This window comes from Corvus moneduloides, chromosome 6 (genome assembly GCF_009650955.1).
Source record: "Corvus moneduloides isolate bCorMon1 chromosome 6, bCorMon1.pri, whole genome shotgun sequence".
In the NCBI taxonomy this organism is placed as follows: Eukaryota; Metazoa; Chordata; class Aves; order Passeriformes; family Corvidae; genus Corvus; species Corvus moneduloides.
In genome coordinates this window covers 7,857,118-7,875,878 of record NC_045481.1, presented here as the reverse complement: position 1 = coordinate 7,875,878, position 18,761 = coordinate 7,857,118, and the positions used below count along the sequence as shown (strand labels likewise).

Genomic DNA, 18,761 nt, shown 5'->3' with positions numbered 1-18,761 from the left:
CCCCTTGGAGAGTGTAAAGGCCTCAGAGCCACGGCATCCCCCAGGATTTTGTTGGTGTGTGCCCAGTAGACCCCTGGGGAGGAGCAGACTGGGAGGTGGGGACAATGCTTCTTGTCTGGCTGCCTAGATCATGGACAAGTGCTGAGGGACTGCCCAGCTCATGCCACTGCCCTCCATCATCATTATCCATGGGTATCAACTGCCTAAAAGCACTCTGAAGCCTGTAGGTTGCGTTGGTGAGGTCACCTCAGAGCAAGCAGAGCACTGATGCCACCCTGCCATCCCTGTGGAGTCCCTCCCCACACTCCCTCCACACCACCACACATCCCCCTCTTCCCACACCGTGACCTCCAGCTCACACCCCACCCCTGAGAAGCCTCTGCTGCTGCTCTGGTGGCGGTGGCTCCTCGGTGTCACCCTGCACAGCCCCAGCAGACACCTCCTGCAAGTCCCCCACCCTGGTGAGCGATGGGGAACAGCCTCCTGCTGACCAGCAGCAGGAGCTGGGGCCAGATTTTGGCAAGCCTGGAACTGCCCTTGAGGAGGTTTGGTAACGTTAAGAGGCACAGTCACAGCACCTTGAAGGGGGCAAAATATTTTATTTTTCTCAATTACTGCATTATACAGAGAAAAGGCTTTTGACATGTATGCCCACACATTTATTAGCTTGACTCTAACAGATAACAAGCTGCTGTGTGACCAGTAATTTTGACGGAATCAAATAGAAACTTTGGTAACTACAGCCTGGAATAAAAGGCATTATTTATTCTATGGACTGTAGTAGTTCATAAAGGCCTCAGCAGCAATCAGGACACACTGTACTAGACAGAGCAGTGGAGACCCCACCTTAAAACACCTTCCAATGTAAATACATCAGACAGACAGAATTTATTTGCTTCTCACAATAACTCAGCCCTTGACTCACCATGGACCAGGCCCAGCTCAACACAGCTGTGTCTGAACTTTCACAAAGTCTGGCTCCACAGACAGAGGCTTTCCAAGGACCTTTCCTCCCTATTAGTAGGAGAACCAGCAAGCAGCAATTCTAAAAGCTTTTTTTAAAACCCTGTTTCATTTATACACCTATTTAGATATGCAGTGCTTTAAAATCAGCCACTGGACACCATCAGACACCTCTGCTGCACTTATTCCAGCTGTTAAGTTCAAGTTTGCATATTTGCAGTCCTCTTCTAAACACACTTAGCACCTCAGTACTCTTGGAGGCACATACAATGGGGGCATGTTGATTAAGTCAGTGAATAACATAACCCAGTGCATAATTAAATTGGCAGACTTGATTCTCTTTCATTCATGCTCTCAATAGTTTCACATGACAAACAGTCCACATCCAAACTATGCTGATAGAACAAGTACTATATGTCCTAATTAGACCACTTTATTAAATCAAATTGTGTTGCTCAGTACATCTGTGCAGGTTGCACAGGCTTCCATGTAAACTGCATAAATCATGATAAAATCACAATAAAGCACTTCCAATTATTAGATTCCATGAAGTGTTATCGGAGGGGTAAGTCCCATTACTCCCATTTGGGTGATAAGGAAACTTAGACCACAGAAAACCTCAGAGAAATCCCTTGTGTTAGTCACCTCATAGTCAAATTAAAAGAATTCGGCCTCTCTGGTCCTGCTCTAGAGGACAAAGTTTGATCTGATTTATCAAGTATTGCCCATAAAGCAAACAAAGAAGCATGTGTTCCAGCAGAAGCCCCCATCCTTCACCCCTCCATCACCATCACTGCTGCCCAGCATTGTAATGGCAACAAACAGGAGCACATAATCTTACAGCTGCTCCATTGTCAAAGTGACATGTTAGCAGAAGGATTTACAGACCTGTTTGCTTATAAAATAAAGGTTTGCATGTTCAGAAATGCAAACGCCTCCTCTGCACAGGAGCCACACACCACAGAAAGCTGTTCTCTGAAAGCTGTGCTGAACTCAGGAACATTGATAAGGTATCTGTGGATGTTAAGGTTTGCTGCTTTCTTCAAAAAAATGTCAAAAATCACAATGAACACACAGTTGCTAGTACGTACAGACTAGGCTCCTGAGGCAGCTGCACTGAGGGCCTGGGCAGCTCTTCAACACAGTGCTGTGAAAAAGGAGAACTGGACACACTCCCTTCACCTTTGCACAAGAATCAACATTTGCCTCTCCAAGTGTTCCCAGTGATGCCAGTAAGTGTTTTGTTAATAATCGAAATTGTGTAAAGATTTTAACTCAGATTTTACTTCCAAATTTATTTAAAGAAAGATTTGCTCTGTGAGAAGTTGAATTGATTGAGGCAGGCAGATTTACAGCTTTCTGCATGCACAGTACCAGCAGAAAAGCTTTCCTTTAATCATGGTGCTTTACTTTTTGGGTAGTTTAGGTGCTATGTTGTTGTGGAACCACATGAAGCTGAAGATGACACCCATTGTCTTCGGGAAAGTCTCATCATAAGCAAACTTCATGGATTCTTCTAAAGGTATTTCCACAACTTCAATCAACTCTCCTTCCTCTGGCTGGCCTCCTCCTCCACTGGTTCTCATCTGGTCATTTACTTCTGCATAAAACAATGTCTGCCTAGAACCTGTCAAACCAACTCCAGACCTAGAAAAAAGCAGAGAGAAAACACTGTTTTAGATAGCCAGAAGGCATCAAGGAGCTAGGAATGGAACCCCGGGTCCTTAATGTGCAAGACAGAAATCGATTGAGACAGAATTATTGAGACAGAAAATGATTGCAACTTTCATGCAGAAATACCAACACTTTTGAATACAGTTCCACATAAAATGGATCCATCTTCAAAGATATTCTGCAGCTTTGGAAAAATGCGAGTTTGGGAGAAAATACAAAAAGAAAAAAGGTTTTGTATTGGTGAACTGTTGTTCTACATACACTGAAGTCAACAGAAGTTCTTTCAGCTGACCTCAGGGAGAGCAGAAGTGCAGGATGACTCACAGAGATGCACAAACAACAGGAAGAAGCTCCCCAGTGTATCTCTGTGCTTTCGTGCTACATTTGTTTGCTTGTTTTTACACAAATATTTAGATTTTTTACTCTTAAAAGGATTATGTCCATTCACAGCTGGAGTCCTCCACTCATGGACTGGATAGGTAAAGAAGAGAAAGGCAGTCTGAGACTCGCTCTCTATCCTTCCTGAACTTTAGCCTTGACCCAAATGGACCACTGTAAGCACGCACATGTCCAAAGTAATTCAGTCTCCCTGCTAAATTTGCTCCAGTGGATTTAGTTGAGGATATTTCAGATTATGTAGTCTTTCTTCAGCTAGACCGCTTGCTGTGTATTATACTTCTTATTTGTTAATCCTCTATTTCCTTAGGACTATTTAATTTAGGTATTATTAAATAAGGGATAAGTACATAATCCACTCATTTAGTCCTTCCAAGAAAATATTCACATTGTAATCGCAATTTCTTCATTTCACATGATTACAGGCGATTTTTCACATTAAATCTGGATCCAAAGTTCACTGAAACTATGAATGAGGCATTAGGGCAAGATGAAAAATTAGCTTCCATATTATTACACATATAGAGGATTCTCAGATTTGTCGCAGTGTTATGATCTTAGAGCGTATATCCAGATTTACCCAACCATTAGGCAACTAAATCTTTCAGTTAATCCAGCACACATCACACCCCATAGCAGGAATTAATCATTTGTCTCTCAATTTTCTAAGAACAGTGGCAATTATTTTGTTTGGGGAATTAATAGTGACTATTGAAGTTTGTTTCTAATAGTGACTATTGAAGTTGGTTTCTTACATCAATATAGACTTTTAAAAAATACTGAATAGGGAGCAAACCAGTGAATTCTTTTCCTAAAATTACTTCTGATACATTCTGTGAGTTTGGACAAGACGTTTCACCCCTCCAGGATCATTCCTGTACCTCTGTGAAAAGAAACTTAACCACCTTTGGCATTTTCAGGAACGCTAAGGGCTGATACTGGACCTCTTTTATTCTGTGCTCATCACTTTATTCCAGTGTCAGGACTGGGGTTTTTGATACACATTTTAACCAACTGTAAAATTTTCAAGACAAAGAATGCAGTTTGCTGGTCATCACAGGTTCCATGAAAAACACAGGGCTGTGTATAATATATTTAATGTCTTGTTAGTTATGATGAGTGTCAAGTCTGACACCTTCATCTGGGGTGCCCCACATGGAGAATGAAAATGATCCTGAGTATTTCCATGTCTACTTGATATTTTTCAAAGGTTACATACAAAACCAGAGACTTTATTTAAGAAGCCCTTCTATGAGAAGTTCTGGCTTGATTATTTATAGCATAATCTCCTTCTACAGCACCTGTGCCCATTTACTTACGAAAAACTACAGCCGTGGAAATCAGGAGTTCACACATCTTTTCTCTAAAGTAAAGGAAAACCAATTTCCAAGGCGCTACACCATAAAATTTAGGTTCTTGCCACCACAGCTCAAACAGCAGGGAGTGGTTTCCATATGGTGTTATTTCATTGTACTTACTCATATGATACTCTGTTCTTATGAACTAAATATATCAAGAGTAGCTACTACACTGAATATCCTTGAAAAGATGAAAGTCCTGGATACAATGCCTTTCCTTTGTTACAATATCCAAAGTTATGGCATTTCTTCACATCTATTGGCTTATAATTAGCCACACAAACCAACAAAAGTTGTAACAATATATATTCAAAGGAGGACACGCCCACATGATCATTCTCTGTTACTTGATTACCTAACTTACTCTTCTCTGGTGCAACTTTGCCACAAGATATTCGTTACAAAGTGATAAAAACAATCCAAACTTCCAACTTCCAAAAACTTCTTTAAAATTAAAGAATGCTGGTACTACTACTTGCGATATTCTGTTCTACTCTTTTCTCCCCAAACCAGCAAATCTAACATTTCTAAGCCTACCTAGAATCCCTTCACTATTGAGATGGTGACTTTGCAGACTGTTGCAGGATGTTATTTATAAACATCTTCACTGCTTTAATTTGTTGTCTAACTAATCTCCCTCAAGGGCGTTGACAGTTCCTCCCGATTTGATGATACTAAACTGGGAGGAGCTGTTGACTCCCCCAAGGGTGGAGAGGCCCTGCAGAGAGACCTCAACAAATTAAAAATCAGCAATCACCAACCATACGAAGTTTAACAAGGCCAAGTGCTGGATTTTGCACCTGCAGTGGTTGGCAACCCTGGATGTATGGACAGACTGGGGAATGAGAGGCTGGAGAGCAGCACTGTGGGAAGGGAGGTCTTGGTCGATGGCAAGTTGAACATGAGTCAGCAGTGCCCTGGCAGCCAGGAGGGTCAGTGGTGTCCTGGGGTGCATCAGGCACAGCATCGCCAGCTGGGCAAGGGAGGGGATTGTCCTGCTCTGCTCTGCTCTGGGGCAGCCTCACCTCAAGTGCTGGGGGCAGTTTTGGGTGCCACAATATTATAAAGATGTTGGGCTATTAGAGAGCATCCAGAGGAGACCACAAGAATAGTGAAGGGTCTGGTGGGGAATCCTTATGAGGAGCAGCTGAGGTCACTTGGTCTGTTCAGCTTGGAGAAGAGAAGACTGAGGGGAGACCTCAATGGGGTTTTCAACATCCTCACGAGGGGCAGCAGAGGGACAGACAGTGATCTCTTCACTCTCATGGTCAGTGACAGGACCTGAGGAAACAGCATGAAGCTGAGTCAGGAGAGGTTTAGGTTGGATGTTAGAAAAATGTTCTTCATCCAGAGGGTGGTGGGGCACTGGAACAGGCACCCCAGGGCAGTGGTCACAGCCCCAAGCCTGACAGGGCTCAAGCCTTTGGACAACACTCTCGGGCACATGGTGCAACCCTTGCAGTGTCCTGTGCAGGGTCAGGAGCTGTACTTGATGATCCATGTAGGTCCCTTCCAGCTCAGTATATTCTACTAGTCTGTGATTCTAAAAGACCATTTCAATGGTTTCAGAAAGAAGTTGAAAGATACAGAAATATACTTTAATTCTTGCAAGAGGCAAATATCGTACCTTTTTTCACTTGGTATTTCATTCTCTAAATGCTCTGGCTTACACTGCCAGTTGATCATTTTTGCATAGATCCATATGGACTGCCCTTTATTAAATTAAATATTCTCCAGTATTGCTTACTGCTGTCTTTCACGACATTTCCAGACTGCTAATGTATCCTGCTTGTCCTTAGAAAATTGCACAAAAATCAATGCTATTCACATTTTGTCTGTCTTAGTACCTTTGGCTTTTATAGAAATCAGAAGTTAGGTTTGTTGCTTTGAAGCTGTTCTGGTTGAAGTAATAAAGTGTTTTTCCATATAACCTTGCAAAACATTGTACATTGCAATGATTTTGGGTACTGGTGCAGAGGAGGAAGAGAGCAGAGAGGGAGAAGGTGGGTCTGACTGGTGCATAGGCTACAGGAAATATTACGTTTGCAGTGTGCTTTCAGGTTTATCTGTCACTAGGAATTTCCTGTGCTTTTTCATAATTACCTGCACTTTCTGAGTATGATGCTTAAGGAATTTTGATGTGCCTTTACTCATATTTATACTCCTCTTTTTGCTACCATCTTCCTCTGTCCCACATCTGTAACATACGCTTTTCCTTACCCCAGTATTTCCCACTACAAATAAACACTTTTGCCATGGTCTGAAATGAGTCACCTATTAACAGATTACAGCTATATTCATTAGCTTTGCATCTGTGGAAATCACAGGGGTCAGCACACCCGAGCTGCAAGTGATGAGTTTCACCCTGGGAAAGCCACCTTCCTGATAAAGGTGCCTTCCTGGGACAAGAGAGGCTTGGGTGGGGGGAGGGTGAGCAGGTCTGAACTCAGCACCAGTCCACGGTGAGACTTCAGGCTTCGGTGTCAGTCCAGAGTTTAGCACCGTGCTGCCCAAACCCGGCATATCACGGCTCACACTGACCCAGACCTACTAAGCCTGGCTTGACCTAGCTGACTGTTCCAGCTGTATTCTGATGTGTCTGCACGGTGCTTGACTTATTTGCCACTGTGGGACAAATGCAAATGATCTGCACAAAACACAGCTCGGTTTTCCTTGCCTCTTTATCATGAGGATCAGTTTCCTCCGAGGAGTTTATGGTCACTCCAATTAACAGCTACATGGCTGACAAATACTCCTTGTCAAGTCATCAGGGCTTAAGCTCACAAGGCCTGTAATTTCAACAGAGAGATTTTAAACCCTGAAACACTATTAGCACTGAACTTTCTGCATTACTTCAGACAGTTAGAAACCTCCATTACCTTTGACAACAGCACGTCTAGGAATGTAAGCATGTCAAAGTAAGGATACCAAAGCCGTATGGTTTTCATCACAATAGTAACTTACATGTAAGTTTAACACATCAAAACAAGATTGTATGCTGCCTTCCCGTATTTCATTTTGAATAAAACACTTGAACAGTGAGATTAAATCATGCTATGGCTTTTAAAGCCTTGGGCAACACACTTTTAGGCAACATCACACCAGAGAAGGAGCTTCTGCAGAATGACTGTGAAGCACGTCTCACCTCCCGTCCAGGGGTGGGACTGGCTGGCAGCACCAGGTTTTAATTACAGTATTTCCATCTACTTCCTTCTCAGACCAGGGGAAACACAGGAGACAGACTGTCACTCCAATCTGTTTTTGAAAACGGCAATAGCAGCTACCAAAAAGCCTTTAACTCTTCCCTTTTATCAAATGCATGAGGAAGTACACAGCACATGAAATCTAGCTCACAAAATGGGACTTTTCACTCGTCCTATCTAAGTTCACAAGCATAAAGATACAGTACATACATTTTTTATCAGAGGTGGAGAAACGGCATCTTATGGCTTAAAAAAAGGGTTTAGTAGTGTCTGAAGCCACAAATGAGATTGAGATTGCCAACAGTCAGTGAGTTTTTTCTTCACACTGAGTGTGCACACACGTTTGCATGTCCACACACAAACATGTTGGTAATCAGGGTCAAAATTCAAAGCTTGCATTTCAGATTAGCTTTGCCTTTTTCTCATGTCTGGGTGCTTGCCTATGCCAACCAATTATCTCATTCATAAGTATCATGTGCATAAATATTAAACTTCTAATTTGAAGAAACAAGCATGTATGAGAAAAGAAACAATACTTTATATTCTACTCCTCTGCTGCAACATGGGGAACAAATAAATTGCCTTATCCTTGTGAAGACTTATTACTTTAGTTCAGACGTCTGACAGACAGCAATTAAAGGCTAAATTTCTTGTAATGTGTTAATATTAAAGAAATACACAATCTATAAACAATCAGCATTCCTATCAACACAGAAATATATGTATTTTTTTTGTTTTAATCTTACATAGTTAATGTGCAAATTCCTGAAAGAAACATATCCTTTTATAAGACATAAGCCATCTGGATGCAGAATTTGGGTACAGAGTGAATACATAATTCATGTTTACAAATAAATGTGACACAAATCTCTGTTATTTATGCTTAAATCAAGATCCAGTTGGGCATGCAACATGTAAACTGATGATCAGTGACATGCAGCTCCTATTGTCACTTCTTAGGACCTTTGTACAGTTCTGACATCATAAGCAGCAGGTGCAGGGAAAAAAGCACAGAAGTAATTAACATAAAATTATATTACATTATGCCATCACCCAACAGGTGTAATAGCAGGTGATCTTTCTAATTATAATGTACTCCAACATTTTCAGGGCTATTATTCCTTCTACATAAAAACCTGTGAATACAAACCATTTTTACCTCATTGCACAGAGGCTAAAAGCCATGGCACAGTAATTGGAACATCCAATATTAATTCTCTGAATGCTCGTCTTGTACACTTTGGGAAAAAAATCAAATGTAGGAAGATTAAAGTAAGTACCTATTTTAATACAGCCAGGCCTTTAAACTAATCCATCTGATTTCTTTGCAGCAGGGCTGAGAACCTACAGCTCCTATTGTATCCGGGTCAGAGCCAAGAGTTTTTTACAGTCTCTGGGATAAAAGGATGTAATGAAGGGAAAAGGAAGTTGAACCAGAAACTCTGATGTTCTGAGGTGTTATTGAAGTCCAATTATTCTTCAAGAAAACCAACAGCTTCAAGAACTAAAAGAAAATACTTTGCAATAGCAATAACATCATCATCATCATCATCATCAACAACTTATTTCCCTGCCTGTGTCTTGTAAGAAAACAAGTCTCAAGGAAGATAGCTGGAAGTACTTCATCCTAAGAAACTAACTCACAGATGAATTTCAGCACATGGGATTCAATCTGAAAACTGCTGGGAGATCATGGCAGATAGAAAAATTGCTATATCTGATACATGAGTAAGTCCAAGGTAAATTGTTTACCTAAAAAATTTTGCATTTGTGAAAAAAACCCCAAACATTAAGGGAAGCTCACAGATTTCTTTTAGAGCTTTTACTAATGGACAATTTAACTTGCACCCTTCAGCCTTCATGAACCCTCAGTTCGTAATTATACTATGATAGGATTAGCTTCATTTTGTTATTTTATTATTGAGCAAAATGATTCCTTTACACCCCTCACATCTACCACCTATGCTATTTTTGACTGATGCCATACATACAACTGACAAGAACTCAAGACACCAGCGTCCACCAAAATTTCTGGAAGCCTCCAAAAGTAAATTAGCTGCTGCCATAATTTAAACCGAACTTTTTGCAATACCAAAATGAAGTTACTGAATGCCAAGCACAAAAGTAGAAATTTGTGTAGTGATGATGAGAAGAAACCCACCACACAGGCTGCAAACAATACAGATTCTTTTCAGAATGATCACTCCTCTATGTACAAAGCAACATGCACCATCTGCATTTCAATTCACCTCCTGTCTGGCATTTTTCTATAATAGGAACAGATATTTCTGACTTTCGAAGTGTGATTCCTCTGTCCTCCTCCAGTCAAGTCCCTCTAAATATGTTTGTGTTTCTCGTTACCTGCCCCCAGTCTAGCCTCCTTCACTCACCCACACCGTACTGTCCTCCTGCTGCTGGAACAACTTGTTCCAAAGATTCTTACTCAAATGGCGTAAATTCCCCAGCTCCTGCCTTCCTTCCTGATTCCTCATTGACTCCACAGCTCCTCTGTGGATCATTCAAGGTAATTAAGTCTGAGATCTGCTTAATTCAGCGCCTGACTTCTATGTGATGAGTATTAAGTCACTGGAGCTTCAACAGAGCTTAATAATGGGGTCCAGTGGGTTACCTGCATGTGTAGGAATTACCCGTGGCAGGACTGGGCTCACACTTTCCAGATTAGGTGAGAAACACTAAAAAAATCCCCCAAAACCACTGCTACAGGCCCTGATAATAAATGAGGAAAGCCCCTGGTATCTTCAGATTGCCTCTAACCCTTACAGTTCCCACTGCTTGAGAACAGAGCAAAGTTGAATACAGCCTGAGTACTTTCCTCATTTCCTTACAGAGAATTATTCTCCACCACAATCAATGTACTTTCCCCAGGTCCATTTAGTTCCCAGTCTATGATTTTTCTCTGCATTGTTCCTTCATCTCTTCTTCCTCTTTTTCCACTCAAGGTTTTTCTATTCCATCTTTCCCCATAGTCTAAGTTCTCCCTATGAATTGTCTATCTGCTATCTTTCTTAATCCATTAGGCACAGAACTGTACTGACCACCCCAGCCAAAACCATCTCTCCCTTTACATTTGATGTGTTTTCAGCTTTTTGTGTCCTTCTGTCAGGTCTAGCTCAACTCCTGCTTTTATTCCAGGTAGGCAATTTCCTTCTCATGACCATGATTCCAGAAAGGGGTGTCATTAGGAATACAAGACAACTCCCTGCTTTCAAATCAAAGGCTGTGATGACACAGAATATGGACAGGACGTGAATGACAATGCAGAATCAGAGAATATTCTGAGTTGGAAGGGACCCACAAGGATCATCAAGTTCAATTCCTAGTTCTGAGATAGGGGAGGCCTTGTGGAAGACAAATTATATTAGTAATGTAATGCCTCTGCAAAAAAGACAAACAACAAACTCCAGAGTATAAAGAATGATCTGTGAGATTAGGGAAGATAATGCTTCCACTCTACCTAGGAAAGCCCCCACTAAAGTACTGTGATCCACTTTGGGCACTAAGTTTTTAAGAAATATGCAGACCAGATGGAGAGAAGGCAGAGGACAGCAGAAGGAATGATCAGATATCTAGAAAACATGATCTAAAGAGAAAGACTAAATCAACTAAAATAGTTTTGCATAGGCCAAAATTAAAATTAAGGGAACATGTTTTAACAAATAGGTGGAAGGTGCAGAAGTACTTCATGTCCACTGGGGACAGAGTAGTAAGTATCAGTCTTGAAGTAGAGAAAGAGAAATTTAGGCAAGACATGAGGGAAAAGTTGCTTGTGGTACAGACAGGTAAGATACTTCAGACAGAATGCCAAAACCCTCCAAGACACGCCATGGAATGATCAGATTTGAGAGAAAGCACAGTTGCACATTTGTCACAACTGGTGTCAGTCCGGCTCGGGCTGATCTTCGGAAGAGGAGCCATCTAGAGAGAGCCCCCCAAAACTCTGACCTGAGGCACTGGGTCAATAAATAATGCAGAGCAACTATTACACAGATTGCTGGGATGGCAGATAAGAGCAGAAGTGCAGGATGCACTGTAATTGTAATGGCATGCATATGCATTAATGCAATGCTTTATGCCTGTGCTTTGTATTGACAGCCACAGCATGAAACAGCAGCATTGACCGTTTGGAAAAACCTGCTACACTTGGAAAATGCCCAGGAATTCTTATATGTAATAAAGCCATTACAGAAAAAATGTCCTTAGGAGACCATAAAGCAACCGATTACTTCCTGTCTTTGCATCAAATCCTCAAGAATCAGAAAGATATGCCAATCCTTGGTGGGAGAAAGAACAGGACACTCCTAATGGGAATACCAAAACATTGAGAATAAAATCCTAATATAGAGCATGGGAAATCGAACAAAAAACTGTAAAATATCATCTTTGAGGCTTCGACTTTTCACATTAATTTAAAAATGTAAATATTATACAGGCCCTTCTGACTTCAGCATGGATCTCCATGGGCAGAAAGCTGTGTCCACATGGACAATGGAGGATTACGAGCCCTTTGCAAGGGTCTCAGCAAAGAAAACCCAAATTGTATACACTCTTCACAAGTCAGTGCAATTAAAAAAAAAAATGGCAACGGAATGAACAACCACCTGTAACAAACAAAGACATTTATCAAGACCACAACATAAGAGTTTTAGGCAGATAAAAATCGTTAATATTGAGTTAAACTTCTACACTGAAGTTACAACCTCCTACAGCTACAGAAATTGTATTCTACTTTTCCTGTTTTGCATTTGTATGCACATACATACATACACATATTTATATATCTGCATGCAGCAGCCTGTCAGTGTCACCCAGCCTATGAAATTCTATAGACAGCTTTTGCTCATAAATCTGGAAGACACTTTTTCTTTCAGTAGAACAAACCCTTAATCTGGTTTCAATGAGTTGTAAAAGACAGCTCCTGTGATTCACCCCCTCCCCTCAACAGAAGCACTGCTTGTTAATCCAGCAGGAAATAACATTTGCCAGGATTGACAGCTGTGGATTTGTATTCAATTCCCAAATTAAAAACCAATGACAGGGCCTAGTTCAATGGAGATGTCAAGTAAAATAAAGAAAGTAAAAAACCTGCTGCTTTCTCTGTAAAATACAAACATACATACATTTTGGATAACAATACTAAAAGGTGGGAATGAGATATAATAGGATTAAAGCCGTGTGCAAAGTTTCTGTTGAGGGTTTTTTTTTCACCAACAACTCACATTTTTTATTTTTCCACTTACATATTAATTTTCCCCTTTACTCCTAATGAATATTTTAAAACATGTTAAAAACTATTTCAATAACTATTTGAAACCCTGCAAAAATACAGTGTAATAATTTTCTCAGTCAAATCAGCAAAATCTTCATATATAACAATAATTATTATCCAATTCAAAGAAGCTTTAATTACACACTAAATACTATGAAGAGATGTAGTGGCACAGGTTCTCATGCTTCTGCAAAATCATGTTAAAGCTTAATCAGAGAGCATCTTGGGCAGTTTCTACTGTTAATCTGAACAATAAGAATCAGAGACGGAAAACACCTACCATAGTTAGGATGGGTTGTTTTCTAGTGCTGTAACAAACTGCTCTGAAGAGCCCAATGCAACTTTTCCCTGCTCTAATAGTCTTTGGAATAAGTCACAATAGTACGATTCTTCCCGGAAATTCAATCCCATAATTAACATACTGATTATATGATATTTAAAATTCCTGACATTTCTGTAAATACTCCTCTCACTTGCTAAAAATTATACCTTTCTTGTACCTTCAGATGTCCATGTTCCTCCAACACACTGCTTAAATTAGGGAAGAGGGAACATTCAGGCCACTTCAGCAATCTGTGCAACAATGAAATGCAAGGTGTTTTAACTTGCTGCTATTTACCTGTACGAAGTGATCCTCCTGAGGTCTGCAATGGAAACGCGATAGCCACACTCTTCCAAGACTTCCTCACAAGCAATTTCTTCTAAAGAAAGGCCTGGCTTGTCCACAATGCCAGCACAGAGTTCATAGGTGACTCCAACCACAGCAGGTAAGGGATTCTCCAGGGAAGCGAAGCTCTCCTTGTCCTGATTCTGAAAGACTTGAGGATGATGCCTTTCTACTTCACACATGTAAACAGCTTTAAAAAAAAACCCCAAAACACAAAGGAGAAAGATACAAGGGGCAGAATGTTAGTTTATTCATATTAAGTAGAATAAAGGGTGGTAGACAAATTTTGCCTGAAAATTCACAACCATGAGAGTACTTGAGAGTAACGAGGAATTTGGCTGTGTTATCTGCTAAAATAATGACACACAAAACTGGCATTTTAAAGAACAAAGGTTCTCTTGCCACATCCATAAAATTATTCTTTAAACCCTTATTGGTACTAACATCATCTGAAATGAATTCCTGCACACCTTAAAATAAAAAAAAATTGAAAAGGGGAGCTAGTTCATCCAAGAAATTTAAGTGCCAGAAGCACCATACAGCTTCCATTTGTTGGGCAATGCGGGTATCAGGACTTAATTTAAACTATGCAGTTATCTTGCATGAAAGTTGGGTTGCACATAAAGTACCATGTGCACAATGATGAGTCTTTCAGCCTGTCAACTCAGCTGTTATTTAGAAAGGGTATGAAAAGCATGTATGTTTGTTTGGAAAAAAAAAAATCCTCTTTTGAACATATAGTTCCTTGCACAGATTCCTGTGTGGAGTCTGAAAAAGACTTCTTGAATTAATCTACAAACAGCTGCCACTGTAATGCACTCCTAAAGAAAGTGCCAATGTCAGATTTTAGTCCTTATTTAAGCAAAACCTCCCACTGATGTCAACAGAAGTTTTGCCTGAGTGAGAACTGCAGGACTGGATGTCAACACACGAAGAATCCCTACTGACAGACAACTCTAGATAGTTTTAAATTTAATATACAGGTATAATTCCACTTGTTTGTTCCTTGAAATTTCCTTATGTCTGTCCCCTTGCTTTTCATGAAAGGTTTCCAAGAGAGTGTTATAAACCATCTTGAATGAAACTATTTTAAACTTTGAACCTGTTTTTATTCCATTAAAATATTTTACATGCATATTTCACATACACATAACATGGTTTTCAAATTAGTTTCTCTTTTATTTCCCATTCTAAATCTTGCAGAATTGATATAAAAGAACTCAGGTTTAATAGGAAACTTTTTGTCCTTCCAGGTACTGGATTAGCTCGGTATTTCTTAAAAAAAGGTCTCTAGAGAAATGTTGCATAACAGTGAAGTACCACAGTGACTTCTTAAGCACTTGGTCTCTGAGGCAGAGTCTACACCCCAGAAATCTGTGCCTGGGCTCCTTCTGCAATGCTTGTTTTGACACCTCAGAAGTGTAGAATAGCAAGACCAGCACTTGAAAGGGAGATGTCAGATCAGTCCAATATCCAAAATCTAATCTTTCCCCAGAAGTCAAAACTTTCAAAGCTGCTTGTCATGGGTACATCCAGGTCTTTGAGATTCAAACAGGTACAGATAGGAGTTTCCATTTCTTACTTGAGAGACATGAATTAGAGCTCAGTTTTCTTTTTAAAGCACAGCATGAAGCCAGAAAAAAAATTATTCCCTGCCAGCTCTAAGGGACAGCTCCTTGAAGGGTGTCTATTGTCATTATTCCAAAAACTTCTAAAAGCTAGGAAAATTACCATAAATGACAACCACATCTAAGATTTCTCTGTGACGAGCCAAATCCTCTGAAAGTTTTATTTCTTTTTCAGTACTGACATACCCGTATCAGATAATTAAACAAAGGAACAACACACACATCTCATTAAAGGCTTTGGGCATTAAAACAGAATGCAGGTAAGAGTGTGGGGTACAGAAATATGAAATATGTGACCTAAAAGTGTAAAAGTCTTTTGTATCCCTGAAATCCATCCTGTCATTCCATCAGGCACCTGCCGTTCTCCTTCTCCCTCAGCACAACTGGGCTCTACGCAGATCAAAACCTACACTCCCAGAAGGACGTAATCCAGCAGTCCTCTTCAGAGCAAAGTCCTGTGATATGCCCACACTTCAAGCCCAGGAACAGCTTTTCTCTGTAGATAAGGAAGAAAAGAAGCAGTACCAGCCACTTCTTTAAGAGCCCAAGTATTAGAGCATTCACCAAGGAGTCTGATTATGAATTTAGTATCACCTGGCTTGCAAAGGCTCAAACTCAATTTCTCTCTCTAAGATAAGCAAAGCCTAGAAAGCCAAGCTGCCTGCTAATATCAGGGAACAGAGAATCTCCCATATCTCTCTTGAAGGTGCAAATCTGACTGCACAAGTGATGCACAGGGTGATAAAAAACCGGATGGAAAAGCAGTGTGTGACCTACTGGCTAATGCACACTCTTCAGAGGGAAACCTCTCCTCTTCCTCATCACAGGTTGTCATCTTGCAGCAAATCCAGAAAGAGTTTGGAAAGCAGAATCCAGAAGCTCCAGCACAGTCACCCAGCCACTTGTCCCACTGTTCCCTTGTCTTCCTATGCTTCCTTGGCCAGGAACTGCCACTTCCTCATTGCTGGGCAATCTCCTTCATCGCCAGATGGACACGGCCATGAGAGGCAGCATGGCGAGGAATCAACCTGTGCCCAGAGGAGCTTCTGGTTGCACATCAGGAAGAATGACAAAAGAAAGGGTTGGCAGGCATTGGAAAAGGCTTCCTAAGGAAGTGGTGGAATCCACATCGAACTAATTACCCTGGAGCCACTCAGCTGTAAGAAGCCTCAGAGCGGAAACTCCAGTAGAACTGATGTTCTCACCTTCCTTTCTGTAAGGTGGGACAAAGGATAGATGGCTCAACCAAACTGAGCAAATAAGATCACTACTGTTACTCAAAGCAGCCTTTGTGGGTGATACATATAGGGACTTGTTTGCTACCCCTAAACAGAAGAAAACAGCAGTAGGGACTAAGGAGCCAATGGGGTCTGGCTGTCTGGGGAAGGTGCTGGCTCCTCTCTAACTTCTGACTGCACTGGTGTTCCGTACGTCCTGAAACAGAACAGGGCTTATGATTCAAATCTTTGATACTGTTTACTTTAAGTCAGTGGAAAAACAAACATCACAATCCATTGAAAGGTCATTATACTTACAGTGAATAAACCAGAGTACATGCTCATAGGTCCTAATTCCAGCCCTTCCCAGGAATATATCATTTTATTATATTTGAAAATGTGTGGTCAATTGCCTACCAAAATAAGCATTGACGAATACCTTTGCAAATTAGTCATGGGTGAGGAACATATACAGAGATACACGTTTAACTTTCTTCTCTCTGCTCCTCCCAAATGTGTGATTTCATGATCATTCAAGATGATCTAAGCTCAGAGCACACTGTTTGCCTCACTGGTTGTGTGCTCCTGCCACCCCTCAAATCAGCATGAACTCCTTCAGCTGCCTGATCCTCAGACCTCCCGTCTGCAGCCATTCTGCTGTGGCTGCATAAGGGCTGCTGCTGCCAAAGGGAATGGGGTGGGAATGTAAGGGCAGGGAGGGATGAGTGCCTTTACAAGCACCACAGACATCAGTGGGAAAAGCTGCTCCTGACAGCACAGCCTAGGGAAGGACGAGCACACATGGCACCAGCACACGTGCAGGGGACGTGCCTGGAGAGCGAGCGGCAGCTGTTCACTCACAGCAACGAGTGATCGCCTTCCTGGTGGGATCTTGGTAGGATCTGGCAATGAGAAAAGCCTCAGCCTTTGTCTTTGCTTTGTGGAACAGGCACCAGGGCAGACAATAACCATGGAATGGAGATATAATTATAAATATAGGGACGTGAGTAATGTCAGGGCATGATTGTGATGACTGAGCTGCTGTGGGGTGTCTGACTGACCACTGTGCCTACGGCCAGGTGCCTGAGCAGCTCCAGCCTCTGGAATGGTTTAACTCCACAAACAGTCCACTCTTTTGAGGCTGATTTGACACTTCCATACAGATAATGCAATGAATGTGTTGCTGCTCAGCACATATATATATAAATTAATATATATGTGTACACATACGAAGGCTTCTCCCGAAAACTGCCTCAAAGAGAGCAACAGCTACAGGAACCCTTTATTCGCTGGCAAATAAAAGACAGTGGATTAGTGCTGAACAGATAAACAAACACTTTACACAAGGCAATTAACACTTCATGAGAAGGATGCACTGTCAGTGTAACACTGCTGCACAGCACTGCAGAGGCTGTAATCACTGTCGGTAAGAAGGGGCAGTGTGACACTACCCTAGAAAGTTTCCTCTAAAGTCTACCACGAGCAGTCTCGAAACGGTCTCTTAGCAACAGTCAGTGAAATACCTTCTGATTTCTTTTAATTAACATGCAGAGAATATGCATTTCCTTTTTAACTTCCAGAAAGTAAATACTGCTTTGAGTTAAAATAACTGATACAAAAACTCAGAAAAAAACCAAATAAGTATATTAACCTAAATTAATAACTGGTAAAATGAAGCTGTCCACATACTGAGGAAAAAGCATACAGTCCTGAATCTCCCTCATTTTAAATTCCCAACTATACAATGCACAACAAGACAGTAAAAATAAAAAGAATATTTCAGACAAAACAAAAAGAAAAATACTGTGCTTCTGTACAAGTAGGTCAAGAAGGAACTTCAAATTAAAGCAATTTCTTGCACGATCATTGTAGAGCTGTTTGTAATTTCATCCAAAAGAGGACAATAACCAGCCCAAAAGCAAAATATAAGACTACCCTGATCATTTGTTTCATCTGTAATGGAAATTTCCCTGGTTAGAAATTCTGACTGACTGAAAAGGATGGGCTATCATACAAAGAAACAGAATATAGAACAAAGATTTTATCACCACAGATGCACCAACTTTTAACTGCTAAACCCTTAAAAGCTTGCTTCACTAGAGAGCAAAAGTAAATCTAAAAAAGAGGATTACCTGGGCGGAACTGCTTCACCACAACAAAGCACTGCCGAGAAGTATTAAAGATCAGGATTGACACACTGAGGAGGAAAATAAAAAACCAAAAGATTAACGCTTTATGAAGGATTAATGCAGAACTATTAAACTTACATCTTGTGAATTTAATTGCAACTCTATAAATACATGTAAGATTTATTACTAAAGCCACAACCCAACAAGGTCCTTGTCCAAAATCCATCTAGAGGGATAGA

The 18,761-nt window shown here is 40.9% G+C and overlaps 1 protein-coding gene across 1 annotated transcript in view; it reads right to left on the bottom strand.

The window, feature by feature from the left end:
* Positions 1–579: 579 nt before the first annotated feature.
* NUDT14 (nudix hydrolase 14) overlaps positions 580–18,761 on the bottom strand; it is a 60,424-nt gene continuing 42,242 nt past the window's right edge. The window contains exons 3-5 of the mRNA XM_032112254.1: positions 18,526–18,590; positions 13,501–13,738; positions 580–2,610 (exon numbers count right to left, since the gene is read on the bottom strand). Of these exons, the coding sequence (XP_031968145.1) occupies positions 2,370–2,610; positions 13,501–13,738; positions 18,526–18,590 (544 nt within the window). The 3' untranslated portion in view covers positions 580–2,369. The remainder of the gene's footprint in view (positions 2,611–13,500; positions 13,739–18,525; positions 18,591–18,761) is intronic.